A 15,090-nucleotide genomic window follows, 5' to 3' on the forward strand; every position below is an offset into this window, starting at 1 on the left:
TTTTATGCAAATCACAGTGAACCTTTACTAAATAGCGTTGTCAGAGACATGGGAGAAATAATTTGCCCTTTGCCTTAACCAAAGATGATGTTGGGAGGTGGGGTAAATGAGAGAATAAGGAAGATGACTTGATTTATGTATTGATCTATACATTCAGAAAGGAACAGCACACGAGTCACTTGATTGTTTCAAAAACAACGTATATATTATTTTTTAATCATTCCCTCAAAATTACAATGGCTTCTAGGAGACCAAATAACTAATTTAATTTTTTAAAATATAAAATCACTGGACAACTGAACTGTAAAACATTGCAAAAGAGAGACTATAAATATACAACAATTTCAGAGATAATTCTTGCTCCCTCACAATGGGATACATAATGTGCTGATGTCATCCATATTCAGTCATATTATATTACAACCCTCAACCTGGTTGTAATTTATTTTGGATAGTCACTGGCAGTAAGCTGCACTTCTTCCCACTGATGTAGATGTAATCTGGCCTCTCCATTTGCTTTTGGAGGCTGGCACCTGGGACTCAACTCTGCAATTTTTTTTCACAGTGATTTGCAAAATCAATGCAGCCTCCTTAATGGATCTTCATTTTCCTCTGAATCACCCTTGGAATCTCGGCTGTCAGCTCCAATTTCCAACATAGTCCACTTGTTTTTAAACACGCCTGAAGTTCTCCACAGAATCAATTTTTTAAAAAGATTTTGGGACTGCCTTTTCAGGAGGACTCAACAGTTCATTTAAAAGTGGCTGCGATTGGGGAATGAAAGTGGGAAACCAATTGCCAACTGTGATACTTTAGTAAATATCAAAAATCGAGGAACAAATGGCATTCAGTAATCTGTTTGAGTAGTGTCAATAATACTTAAATTTAATTCAAGTTATAGGATATCACTACATGGTTTTATTTTTCAGCTAGATAAAAACTGCCTTAAAAACTTTCCCTTCCTAAGGTGTTGCTGATTAATTTCCAGGACAACAAACTTAAGGCATTATACTATCTGTTTTCTGCGTGCAAGATAGGAGTGAAGTGAAATTAGCAGCTCTAAGCTGGAGTTTTATATAAATCAACTTATCATTGGTATATGCATTTTTATAATCAAATTTAAACATTTTGAATTTTTCTGATCAATTAGAATCATTCTAACGTCATGCAAGTCCTTGGGTCCTGATGTACTTCATCCTGGGGCCTTAAAAGAAGTGGCTAGTGAGATAGTTGTTGCATTGTTTTAATTTTCCAAAATTCCCTCGATTTGGGGAAGGTTCTGTTAGATTGGAATATAGTGAATATAACTCCTTTATTCAAAAAGGGAGGGAGACAGAAAACAGGAAACTACAGGCCAGTTAGCTTAACGTCTGTCTTAGGGAAAATGTTAGAAGCTGTTATTAAAGACATTATAGCAGGGCACTTAGAAAAATTCAAGATAATCAGGTAGCGTCAACATGGTTTTTGTGAGGGGGAAATCGTGTTTAATCAATTTATTGGAGTTCTTTGAAGAAGTAACATACGCTGTGGATAAAGGAGAACCGGTGGATGTACTGTACTTAGATTTCCAGAAGGCAATTGATAAGGTGCCACATCAAAGGTGACATATTGGCATGGGTAGAAGATTGTCTAGCTAACAGGGAGTAGGCATAAATAGGACATTTTCTGGTTGGCAAGATGTAATGAGTGATGTGCCACAAGGATCAATGCTGGGGCCTCAACTTACAATTTATACAAATAACTTGGATGAAAGGACTGAAAGTATGGTTGCTAAATTTGCTGATGACACAAAGATAGGTAGGAAAGTAAGTTCTGAAGAGGACATGAGGCTACAAAGGGATATAGATAGGTTAAGTGAGTGGGCAAAGATCTGACAAATGGAGCACAATGTGGGAAAATGTGGAATTGTCCATTTTGGCAAGTAGAATAAAAACATATATAAATAGTGAGAGATTGCAGAGCTCTGATATGCAGAGGGACCTGGGTATCCTAACATATGAATCACAAAAAGTTAGAATGCAGATACAGTAAGTAATTAGGAAAGCTAATAGAATGTTATCATTTATTGCCAGGTGAAATGAATACAAAAGTAGGCAGGTGATGATGCTTCAGTTATACAGAGCATTGTTGAGACCACAACCGTATGGTATTGGTCTCCTTGTTTAAAGAAGGATGTAAATGTGTTGGAACCAGTTCAGAGAAGGTTTACCAGACTAATACTGGAATGGATGTGGTTGTTTTATGAGGAAAGGTTGGACAGGCTAGGTATGAAGAAAGGTTGGACAGGCTAAGCTTGTATCTGCTGGAGTTTAGAAGAGTAGGAGGTGACTCGATTGAAATACATAAGATCCTGGGGTGGGGGAGGATCTTGACAGGGTGGATGTGGAGAGGATGTTTCCTCTTATAGGAGAATCTAGGACTAGCGGTCACTATTTAAAAGTAGGGGGTCACCCATTTAAGACAGATGAGTAGAATTTTTTCTCAGGGTCGTGAGTCTTTGGAACTCTCTTCCTCAAAAGATGGTGGAAGCAGAGTCTTTGAATATTTTTGAGGTAGATAGATCCTTGATAAACAAGGGGGTTGAAAGGTTGTTGGAAGTAGATGGGAATGTGAACTTGAGGTTACAATCAGATTCGCCATGATTTTATTGAAGGTGGAGCAGGCTTAAGGAGCTGAGTGGCCTACTCCTCCTCATTCATGTGCATGCTCATATGAGACAGCTCCTAGCTTGAACTCTTTATAACTCTTTCAGAGTTAAAACAATAAACTAAATTAACACAATAAGGGATAAATCAGGCACAGCCCCTAAGTCAGGTCAGCTGTAAAGCCAAGGACAAAGTTTAAAGGAACCTTACAAACATCAAACCAAAATGTGATTAAAGGGGTCAACAAAACACCCCAGTCCCCGCGGTGCCCACCGGGTGAACTCTTTATATATGTACATAGTTCTTGTAGTTAATAAGTACATACAGTTAACCTACTTAAGACAATGAAGACTTCATTAAGACCTACCAAACGGTATCCAACGCCCTACAACATGATGGCAGCAAATGGAAAAATCCAAGACCTCATAAAAGTTGCACTGAAAAGCTAAAATCCTACAAGACTAAACAAAAATTCGAAGAAGCATTCTGACCTCCTGATCCTATTTCATATGTGTGAATGTTTTGTTCAATTTCTTAAGCACTGGGGTTTTAGGTTTTTAAAAAGCATAAAAAGTGAATTTTATACCTCTCAAACCATATAGTTTGAAATCCTTGTTTTATAGAGGTTACAAAGAAGGGTTCTTTATAGCTTTATTTAACATTAACCTGTCCGTACAAGCTTTTTGTAACTCCCTTCCTTAATTCTAGGTTCAGCACAGAGAAGCAAATTTTTTTTATGATGGTGTTGCAATGTTTGAGAGTGTCTCTTTTTTTTGTCATGAATACGTGATCTAAGTATGAGTAAAATGCACTGCTCATAGTCTAAGTCAGTCCAGGATTAATAATCCAGGTGAGTTCATTTTGACCGGAATTGCAAAATACCCAATACAAGAACGGGCAATTCTGCCCATCAAGTTTGCACTTCTCATTCATTGTATATTTTCTCAAGCATCTATTCCCCTTTAGGAGGAATTTATGACCTGTGCATTAACCATGGTTTCTGGCAGAGAATTCCATTTTGCATGTAATGATTTTTGTCCTTGCCTTTCATTTAGTTCTGCTCATGATTACCTTTAGATTTGTGCCATCTCATTACTTTCCTGGAGACCCATAAATAATCTTAACTCATCATCATCTTGAAGATCTCAATTAGTTCATCTGCAACCACTTGTTTCCAGTGAAGAAATCTTTAGCTGCTCCCATCTCTCTTTATAACTCTAACCCCTTGTCTATGGTCAAATCTAAGTGAATCTATGCTGCACATTTTGTATTTCTTTTATATCCAAATGGTAATAAGGCACCTGGAACTGTACACAATACTCTAACTGCTTCATTGCTGTTTAGTCAATGTCTCCAGATTCATCCATCTTTGTGGGTCCCAGTTTAAAAGAACAACTCTTGCTTTGGAAAAATATGTTTAAGGGAAGAGAAAATGGGGGACTAATTTTTCAAGTTTTCGATGAGTCACTTACCATTTGTTTATCACACTCCACTTCATTACCCACTTCTATAGATGTGTAGGTAAGGTTAGAGTGATTGCTCTTGACAGCACAGCAGCATTTGATTGTGTGTGACTTCAAGGAACCCTAGAAAAATTGAAGTCAATGGGAATTAGGAGAAAAATTCTGCACTGGTTGGAGTCATACCTAGCAGAAAAGAAAATCATTGTGATTGTTGGGAGCCAATCCTCTCAGCCCCTTGACATTGCTGCAGGAGTTCCTCAGGATAGTGTCCTAGGCCCAACCATCTTCAGTTGCTTCATCAGTGACTTTCCCTCCGATATAAGGTCGACATGGGTTTATTCGTGCTGCACAAGTGCAGGCAATGATCATCTCCAACAGGACAGAATGTAAACATCATCTTTTGACGTTCAGTGGCATTACCATCACTGAATTCAACTACCACTGACACCTTATGTGTTGCCATTGACCAAAACTAAACCAACCATTTAAATACTGTGGCTAAAAGAGCAGGAGAGGGGCTGGGAATTCTGCAGTGAGTAACTCCCCTCCTGATTCCCCAAAACCTGTCCGCCATCTACGAGGCACAAGTCAAAAGTATGATGGAATACTATCCACTTGCCTTGATGAGTGCAGCACCAGCAACACTCAAGAAGGTGGACACCATCCAGGATAAAGCAGCCAGCTTGATCAGCGCTCCATCCACCACCTCAAACATTCACTCCCTCCTCCACCGGTGCACACTACTAGCACTATATCTCATCTACAAGATGCATTGCAACAACTTGTCACGGCTCTTTTCGACAGTATCTTCTAAACCTGCGTTCTGAACCACCTAGGAGACCAAGGGCAGTAGATGCATGGGAACAGTCCCGTCTGCAAGTTCCCCTCCAAACCTCACACCATCCTGACTTAGAATTATGTTGCCATTCCTTCACTGTCACTGAGTCACAATCCTGGAACTCCCCTTCCAAACAGCAGTGTGTGTGCACTGGCACCACATGAACTCCAGTGGCTCGAGAAGTTGGCTCACCACTGCCTTCTTGAGGGAAATTAGGGATGGTTAACAAATGCTGGCTTTGCCAGCAACATTCATATCCCTTGAACAAATAAAAATAATTAATTTCTAAAATGGAGTTTTGATAACCACGGGTTGATTGGATATTCAGACTGTTGTTAGGAAATAGAGAGAGTTTAAGTTATATTGATATTTGTGGGTGTTAGGAATGAGTTTTAGCTTTAATGTTTAATTTTGATTTGTATTTCTGTATCTGTGTTAAGAAAAGGTTAAGTTGAGTTTTAGTTTCACTTCAAAAAGGTGCCTGCATTTCTAATGCGAGTTCACAACTGTAAGAGAAGTTAAGCAAACACAAGAGTTGAAAGACTGGGCTGTTGCCTAACAACAGGGGTCCAGAGAGGCAGGTCCCTCCCACAGATGCACACAGAAGAAACTAAAAATAGCAGTTTTTGAGTTCAGTTTTGAAGACAGCTGCCAGGCAGAAGCAGCCGAGAAGGCTCAGATAGCCAGTTGCAAGCTAAAGTTGGTTGAAAGTAGCTGCCAGGGAGAGACTGAGCAAAGAAGGCTCAGCTAGCCAGTTCCAAGCTAAAGAAGAAAGTCCCCAAGAATCCAGGGGAATGGAACAGGAGAAAGTCCCAAGCAGACCTTCTAGTCAAAGGAAGGACAGGAACCTGGAAAAGATCCTGTTAAGTGGTTAAGAATGAGGAGCAGAGAAAGGCTCCAAGCTTAAAGCTCCGAGCTACAGGAAGCAGAGTCAAAGCGATATAAAGGCTTGAGAAGTCAGAAGGCCCACAGTGGCAAGTGAAGATCTGTAACTCTTTGCTACAGGTATGTGAAGCAGTGGTGTACTGTTGGCAGCTGAGTTGGTGAGAGTGTGCATGTGGAAGACAGCTTGAATGCACGTGGTGACCCGGGGAGAGGAACATCAGAAGGAGAGTTCAAAACCTGGAGGTAAGCCCTTGTGGAAGACATCTGAGAGGAAGCGTCAGTTTTGGGAGAAGATTCCAAGGTGAGATTTTGGAAAGTGGAGATTGGAAACCCTCATGTGAAAAACAGAGTTCAGTGAGACTGGTTGGCTCACAGTGTAATAAGCGTCTGGAAGGGAGCTGAGGAGAGACCCATAGCATCTGTCTGGGATGGCATCTGTCACTTGGTTTCAGAGTGTGGTGTGTCTGACCACAGGTTGCCAATTGGTTTACATGGACTGTACTTACTGTGAACATTAGAATATAAGATAGCTTTTGGAGCTTGTGTTTTCCTTACAAACCTGTGTATATCTGTAAAGGTATAGTTGTGGGTGAAGGAATATTGTAATATAATTCTTCAGTAAATGCTTTATGCTTTTGTTAAAAGTTCATTAGCTGACTCCGAACTGTTCAGTCGCCTCACTCCACATATCTAAACAAGCAAATAAAAGTTGAGATCTATCAAGCTGGGCTCCACCCTGGGATCAGGCTTGTCCAGTGGTAACCTCAGCTGGGGATCATAACACTGTAAAGTCCTTTTACATAATAAAATGTCTTAAGGTGCTTCACAGGAACATTATGAAACAAAAAGACACCGATCCACATCAGGAGATGTTAAGTCAAATGTCCAAAAATACAAGATTTAATGCATGTGATTTAGCTGAATGAAAGATTTGTTCCAATAATGCCTTGCCATTTGCAAGAATTACATTCCTGCAAAACCCCACAAACAGTGAAATCACGAATGATGAACATGCTTTTAATGGGAGTCAATTAGGTAAGCTCCAGCAATATGAGGGCAGCATTGGTTTGTGCAATTACTGTACAGCAAATTGTGGTACCTGTGTATGATGGACAGGGGGAGCCTCTGAGCAACACACAACCCTCGTTTAAGAAAAAAATGAATCACCTCAAAACTGGCAGACAAAATCAATGAATGTTTCAAAATTGAACAGAGCCGTTATTGCAGCTCTGGGCTGAGAGATTTGGACATCTCCAGGCTAATCTCTCCGTTCGGGCTGCACTTTAGCTGCAACCATTCCAGGCACCGTTTCTCACCTCTGTTGGAAAGCTGCTTAAGAAAAGAGAATTAAATGTCCATGGCCAGGACTAATGGAAGGAATCCGCTTCCAGAAACTTTTGACACCACCTCCCCATTAAAACATGTCAAGGTTTGTGCTCTGTCATGGCTGCCATCTCCTTGGGGAAAGAAGAGAGATGGGAAAGAAAACTCAGATAAGTGAGTGATAAGGATGGGCGATGTGTACAAAGGCTTTAGCGCAGGTAAGCAAATACATGAACAAGCAAGTCGCGAAAGGTGGGACTTTATATAAAATGAAAGAGGGTTGAAATGGTTTTATTGGCTTTGTAAAATTGTTAAATGACACATTTGGTTTTCATTGTGGACTACTTTTTCATTCTTATGGCAGGTGAAACGGTTATAATTCGGTCGAGATTAACAGTCCTTTCAATGGCTTCAGCTGAGGCAGTGTGAATGGTTTTGTTGCCACCAGGATTGGATATCTTGGGGCAGACTAGGGACTAAGATCAAATTTGACAGTTTGTGTTGCAATTATGTATTAAGTTCTAGTTAACTCACTCTATTAATTAAAGTAGGTATGGTTAAAAATAAAATGTGCTTCCTGATATGAATATTGATTCTTGGAGTAACAGAGCATTAAAAACATTGGATAAAACCATGTAAGTTCACTATTACTAACTTCAGAGTTACATAGGTTAACGTATAAAGTCCCGACAAAGTGTAAGTTTTTGCATGCCTCGTGAAGTAATCCACGCTGAACCAGAGTAATATGCTTTACTTTGGCGAGGGTTAACCAAATATTTTCACAAACTCAACTTTTGTTTGTTTTCTTGTGAGGATTTACCACTCTATCAAGTTTGGGATTAATTAAATTATTAGCTAACAACCAGTTCTTGTATCTTAATGTATCCTACCAAAGTATCATTTCCTCCTATGAATCATTTCTCTAGTATACTTCCCCCTTCTGGGTTGGCCCAAATTACATATCACTGGCTCCCAGCGACTAGGTCTTGGTGGGGGCGGGGATGTACAAGAGAAGATCTGGTGATATGACTTACCCACTGATATCCTGCTCCCACCTAGCAGGGAAACAGCTGGCCTCCAATCAATACTGATGAGATTACAAACTTCCCATGTAGGAGTCCAAATGAAGTGTGAATTTCTGTTGAGGCTTTTATTATGACTTTGTTCATAGGAGCTTTATTGCTGCACATTGCAGTGCTGGTGGGTGCAAGTGTCACCTTCATCCATTTATGTAGCTAGAGGATCGGGAAAAAAACAACTGATAGGTCAAAACAAGATATATTTTCAATGTTCCCTTGTTCTTGTGCTGGTGAATCCAAACAGAGTTTTAGAGTAACAGCTCAGTTTATCTTGTCTCTTTTCTAAGTGTGTTGTCTTGCTTCAGTGTAAACAAAAAGAGTTTGGTTTGAGAGTGACGAGGCTGACCATTGTGACAAGCCCATAAATTTAATGCTGCTGTGACTTTTCTCCATTTTGCTTTCACCCATTTTCAGATTGCCAGTGTCTCTTTTCTATTATATGCTGTTTAAACACTACAAAGTAGACTTCTCAGAAGGCTAGCATTGTTAATGATTTGTTTCTTTACCTTATTCTACTTTTAAATGTTGCTGGCTGCTGTTTAGAAGTTGATGCATGCATGGACCTGTATATTCAGCTTTCTTGTCCCAATGTTGGGCGTAAGTTAATCAGAAAGGTATTTTTAAAGTATGTATTTTGGTCTACGTTAGTTTTGGGCAATTGTGATGAGGCACAATAATTGCATTATCTTTAGGTTACGTTGGGGATGGGTACTGCGCAGTGTCTGTGCTAGGCTTATTTAATGTATTGCTTCAGGAAAGTATACACTTGAGCAAATACATTTTAATGTTGTATAATTGTTTTTTGTACATTTACTCCTCATCACCAAAACTGTCCCCAAGATCACTACCAGTGGCACATCCATAAATGCCAATACCTTATTCTTAACATATGCTCCAAATGCTTCCACAGAGTCTACCGTAGTTTGGAAGAGTAGTCTTTAATTTTCTTTCTGGCAGTCTTTCCTACAGTTCAAGTGAGGAGAACATAAACATTATCACACACCCACCATACCAGTGACAGCACTGCTGTGTGACATTACAAGCCTTCTGTTGAGTTAAAATCCATTTGTTTACTTTGTTTTCCAATGTGAATGTATATATCGGAATAAAAAGATTCAACCTGTGACATTAAATGTGTTCTCTTTTAAAGGTCACATTACCATGAATGTTTATCATTTTCGATGTCAGCTTCTCTAAGTGTAAAGTAACCCACAATTTCCTTTGCAGCCTCTACCACTCATGCTGTTAATAGATCTATTTCCTCAACATGTTAGTATACTGTTGAAATTATTGTCAAATGTCGAATGTGACATTTTCTTAATTGAGCTTTTATGCTCATAAAGATGACGGATGAGAAACAACGTTTCATTTTTAAGTGAACCAAGGTTCTCCTTGGCTTGACTTACAGGATTAGATGAAGAGTAAAGCTCCCCAACCTCAGAAGAACATTCCAAATGGTCCAAATTAAAATGTCAGTTTTCTGCATCAGCTACTGTGGACAGCCCCCGAGAATAGGTGCTGAATTAAAATTTTGACCCAGGAACAACAAATTGTGTCAGTCAGGATGCTGTGTGGTGGGGAAGTGGTATTGAGAATTGGAAGATGTTCCAGAGTTGGGAGATTCTGTCAAAACAAGCTTGATGAGTTGCCATTAGTGCATCCTGTAGATACATATTATAATCACAGTCTGGGGGTGGATGTTGAGTTTTTGATAGGACAACAGTAAGGCAAGACTGTACTGTGATGAAGTTGAGTTTCATGAGTGTTATTTCAGCGGCACTATCCAGGCAAATGGTGAGTATTCTGTCACACTGCTGGCTTTAGCCTTGTGCACATGGAGCTTTGAGAGGTCGGAAGGTGAATTATTTGTTGCAAAGTACCCAGTGTCTGCCCAGTTTTTGTGCTCTCATTGTTGATACAGCTAGTCCTGCTAAGCTTCTGGACAGTGGTGACCCCAGGGAGAAATCTTTGGTAAGAGACATGTTGGTGCTTTGAAGATTGAGGAGAGGTGCTTGGACCTTGTTTGGAAATGTGTATTGGTGAGTGTTAACCTGTCACTTAGCTCAAGTATGGATGTTGTCATGGACCTGCTATATTATTGGAGGAGTTAGAATGAAGCGTGTTGACCAGGTGAAGTGAGTAATGGTGATTAGATCAAGGATACTTCGAGGAATTCCTACAGCAGTGCCCTGAGCTTTGATGATTGGCCATCAATAAGAACCATCTTATCTATTTGTATGTGCCACCAGCTTCTGGGTGGTTTTCTACTTGATCCTGGTTGATCTCAGTTTTACTTACTTGTTGCAAAAATTAGATGAATGCTACCTTGATATTCAAGGCAGCTACTTTGGCTTCTCCATTTGCGCATATCATACTCTTTCCATCCTGTAGGTGAAATTTCAATGTATAATGGTGAAAATTCAGTATTTTTGACAAAATGCCTTTCAGGCTTTAATGGCATGTGTGTAGCATCAGAAATTGGAGTACACAATGGTCATCAAATTTGCATGCAATATATGTAACTATAGACATCCTTAGCATTTTGAAAATGAAAGGTTTCATAACTGGCAAACAGAATTTGCTAGTTATTTTAAAATCATAAATTGAAATGCATATATTGCCCTCTGAAATACAAGCTAATGACTCCGGCTTTGACTTTTTGGGGGGAATGCCCATAGTATATTTAGAATTGTACCGATCATATCCAATGTGCATTTTGCCTCATTGTATGATTAATAAGAATGGTTTGGATGTAAAAATGTCAACATGGGGAAGCAACTTTGATACCGATTTTGCTCTGCAGAAACTGACTGATGCCCCATTCTCCAGTTAAGAGTTTCCTTCCCATAGGGTGTGGAGTATTTAGAAGAGGGTGTTTGTCCCCATAACTGTTAAAAATTATGATTTGCCTGAATTTATTCAGGAGCCTCTAAGAAACTGAAATATAGATTATAGATAGAAACCTGTGCCTAATGAGAGGAATTGTCATTTCTGTATGGCATGGCATGTTTCCTACAGCAGTTTCAAGCCTGGCTACAAGAGAGTGGAAGTGAATTAGCAGTGCTTGACATGATTACTATTCCTCCTGTTACTGGCTCATTCATTTTACAATCTTTTCGATAATTAGCATTTGTTTCTTTAAAAAAAATACTCGCATGTACACAGGAGCAAAGAAAATAGGTATGCCTAGTCACTAGACAAACTCTATAAATGAGCTGTTCAAGTTCCTCACTCCTGTAAAGAGGGAAGTCCAGTCCCAAATCGGTAATGTTTACCGCCTTTAGTGCTTGTCTCTTCAGATCTTTGTGGCTAGCCAGCATTGGAGGTGGCCTTGGGGGGAGGAGCCACTGATTTTGGTGGTCACAGCTGTCTCAAATTCCTGTTATGGTGTAGATTTAATTTTGCAAATTTACTGCTGATTTCAACGGTTCTTTGTGATAAATTTGCTGTATAAATTGGCTAACCATTAGCTTACAAGAGTCATGGAGTCACAAAAAGAGGTAATCCTGCCAGTGGAATCCATGCCTGTCGAACAACCAGTCAGTCTCATTCCCCTGCTCTCTCCCTGTAGCCTGGGATGTTTATTTCCCTTGTGTCCATCCAAATTCCATTTGGAGTTATGCTGAACTTTTATAAACTTTGGTTAGGCCACAGATAGAGTATTGGTCCCGTTCTGGTCACCACACTTTAGGAAGGAAGTAGAGGGTCCTCGAGAGGGTGCAGAAGAGATTTACCAGAATGGTTCCAGGGACCATTAATCGCCTCTGTTTCAACCACCCTCAAACACAGTGAGTTCCAGGTCATTACTGTCAATGTATCAGTAATTACATTGCGTAGCAATTATATTGTTAAAGACAATTGCTAGTTAAAACAGGTGATGGGCATTGGTTCTCCAATCAAAACATTATAAATAGATACAGCTGGAACACGCACTGTGGGAGGTACTAAGGAAGTCTGTTACACTGAAGAGCTGTCTTAACAATAAACCAACTTGTGGAAAAAGACTAGTTTTGGACTTTTTCTTCCACGACAAGCACCTATTGTGAATAACAATTGCACTCGCTGTATAAAATGTTCTTCACGTCCCCCTGCACCTCCTGTCCAAGACCTTGCTTTGTGTACACCTCTGTCATAACTCCCCTCAATCTCCTTTGCTTTGAGGAGAACAAACCCAGCTTCTCCAACTCAAACCCTATAGGTAAAATCCTCCCTCCTGAGAACCATAAGAAGCCATGTGGCCTAACCAGAGTTTATAAAGGTTCAGCATAACTTCCCTGCTTTTGTACTCATACCTCTAATTATGAAGCCTGGGATCCCATTTGCTTTGCTAATTACTCTCTCAATATGCATTGCTCTGGTCAGTTGCCTGGTGGTAGAATAATGAAGTGCTTTTATTTTTCACTTTCGTGTAAAAGAAAATAGCAACCTTGGCTTAATAGGTGACATGATACCATGTTCAGATCTGTATAGTCCTTTCAATGAAAGAAATAAGCATTCAGTTGTTTTCCTACAGGAACTGACATTGCTGCAGGAGAGGAGGTGGCCATTAAGCTGGAATGTGTGAAAACCAAACACCCACAGCTACACATTGAGAGCAAGATCTACAAGATGATGCAAGGAGGTGGTAAGGTTTTTCAGCTTATTTGCCTGACTCACTTCATTCAGTTATTTTTATCTTCAGTGCCTTGTGGTTGGATTAAAATTTACTTGTTGCATGCTGAACACACTTAGTTGTATCAAATCCTTGGTGAAATTGTTAGTTTTGTTGCATTTTCTTTACCTTCATCATGTGTACAGTACTTATTAGTGGAGCGAGTTTCTTTTCATTCCCCTCCCTGCAACCCATCCCATTCATTATATATCCAAATAGTTCTTTTTATCAATGAATGTTACGTTTCAGTGTTAATAAGGCCAAAAATGCTTATTCAGTTCAGTAGTGTGAATCTGAATCTATTTAACAGAATGTTTTACTCTGAACAGCAAAATATCACCAGGGAAAATTAGTATATCGTACCCAAAATTGTGGTGACTTAAGGAATTGTATAGTGAGGGTTTTACTTGATGATATCTGTAAAGTGGCTATTTTGGAGTAAAGCATTTTCGTGTTCATTTGCCAACATAGGATAAATGCTTTATTTCAGTGGTCCTGGCTATGCTGCATACTTAGCTCCTCTGATCCTTAACACCAGATTCTAAATTACTTCATGTTAGAATGTGTAATGGAATAAATGAGCAAGAATGTTAGATTTTCTTACGGCATGGCTGATGGTAAATGTCGAACTGCCCAAACCCCAGAGGGAAACTTGAAACAGCTGCCAAAATGTTTTTTGCAATTTGTACAGTATGAGGAGAGGTTCTGAAATCAGGAAATGATGTGCCTGACTACTTGTGATGATTTTATAGTAGAGTAAACTTTTATTAAAAGAACAAAGCAAAGAAAAACACAATTACACTTAAACACAAGAATGGCTTCACACAGTAAACAGCACTCTAAAACAGTTCCACAAGATTTTAACTTAACTACCTCAGAGCTAACCTTCCCTTTTTCTGTTCAGCAACTACCCTTATAGATTTTCGAAACCTATAGAATTCTCGGAATTTTTAACACACAGTGCCTTTTTTCCTTGGGGTGTCCTCTGAGGCTGACAACAACTGGGACTTCAGGTCTGTCTTTGTTCACACTGGCTTCTGGGAGGTCTGACCAGCTATCCTGCTGTCTTCTGGGAGATCTAAGCACTACCCCCTCACATAGGCTTCAGTATTTCCTTAAATGTGTTCCTTCCCTTTGATCTCTCTATTGCCTCAATCAGTCTCTTTTTAGAAATGCTTTCTTCCCAAACTTGATTAGACTTTTCTTTACTTTAGGTCTTATAAAAAATAAACTTACTCTCTCTTTACCTTATTTACTTGCACCTTTTTACAACCTGCATATATCCCCTTTTGAACTAAAACAATTCAATTCAAAACTACTCCTGTTATTGCTTTATTTAAAACTCTGATTGTAAGTTCCTCTTTGTTTATTAACCTATCAAAACCACTTCTTACTGTTTGCTTTAAACTCTTGTGGCCACTCTGGCTCTTACTCCAATTACCATATTTACACCCCTAACAACCTTTCTTCCAGTACATAAGAAATATGACAGGGTTATTAACAGAAGAAAAATATAACAATTTATTTTTTTCTTGGCAATTAACAATCACAGGTATAGCCTTCCTCTTTCTGTGAATGCAGCAATATTCCACATGTAAGGCTTTCTCTCTTTCTTGCCCATTCTGAAACTTCTGGAAACTATAGTTTGGGACAAAATCAGTAGTCACTTAGATAGGTGTGGGATAATTAAGGAAAACCAGCATGGATTCATTAAGGGAATTTTATGTTTAACTAACTTGCTGGAGTTTTTTGAGGAGGTAACAGAGAAGATTGATAGGGCAGATGAAGTGTATATGGATTTTCAAAAGGCATTTTATATAGTGCCACACAACAAACTTGTGAGCAAAATTCTAGCTCATGGAATAAAATGGAAAGTAGGCACTTGGATAAGAAATTGGCTGTGACAGGAAACAGAGTAGTGATAAATGGTTGTTTTTCAGATTGGAGGAAGGCCTGTAGTGGAGTTCCTCAGGGGTCAGTGTTGGGACCCTTGCTCTTCTTGATATATATGAATAACCTAGACTGTGGTGTGCAGGGCATGATTTCAAAATTTATGGAAGAAATGAAGATTGGAAGCATTGTCAACTGTAATGAGGATAGTCTTGAACTTCAAAAGGACACAGACATACTGGTGGATTGGGCAGGCAAATGGCAGATGAAGCTCAATGCAGAAAAGTGAGGCAGTTCATTTTGGCAGGAAGAATGT

The 15,090-nt window shown here is 39.4% G+C and overlaps 1 protein-coding gene across 4 annotated transcripts in view; it reads left to right on the forward strand.

Annotated features, from left to right (window-relative positions):
• LOC144699755 (casein kinase I) overlaps positions 1-15,090 on the forward strand; it is a 56,814-nt gene that overhangs the window by 9,129 nt on the left and 32,595 nt on the right. For all 4 annotated transcript variants that reach the window (XM_078570966.1, XM_078570964.1, XM_078570965.1 and 1 more), the window contains exon 2: positions 12,747-12,857. In XM_078570966.1, the coding sequence (XP_078427092.1) occupies positions 12,747-12,857 (111 nt within the window). The remainder of the gene's footprint in view (positions 1-12,746; positions 12,858-15,090) is intronic.

Source organism: Cetorhinus maximus, chromosome 24, assembly GCF_964194155.1.
Source record: "Cetorhinus maximus chromosome 24, sCetMax3.hap1.1, whole genome shotgun sequence".
Lineage (NCBI taxonomy): Eukaryota > Metazoa > Chordata > Chondrichthyes > Lamniformes > Cetorhinidae > Cetorhinus > Cetorhinus maximus.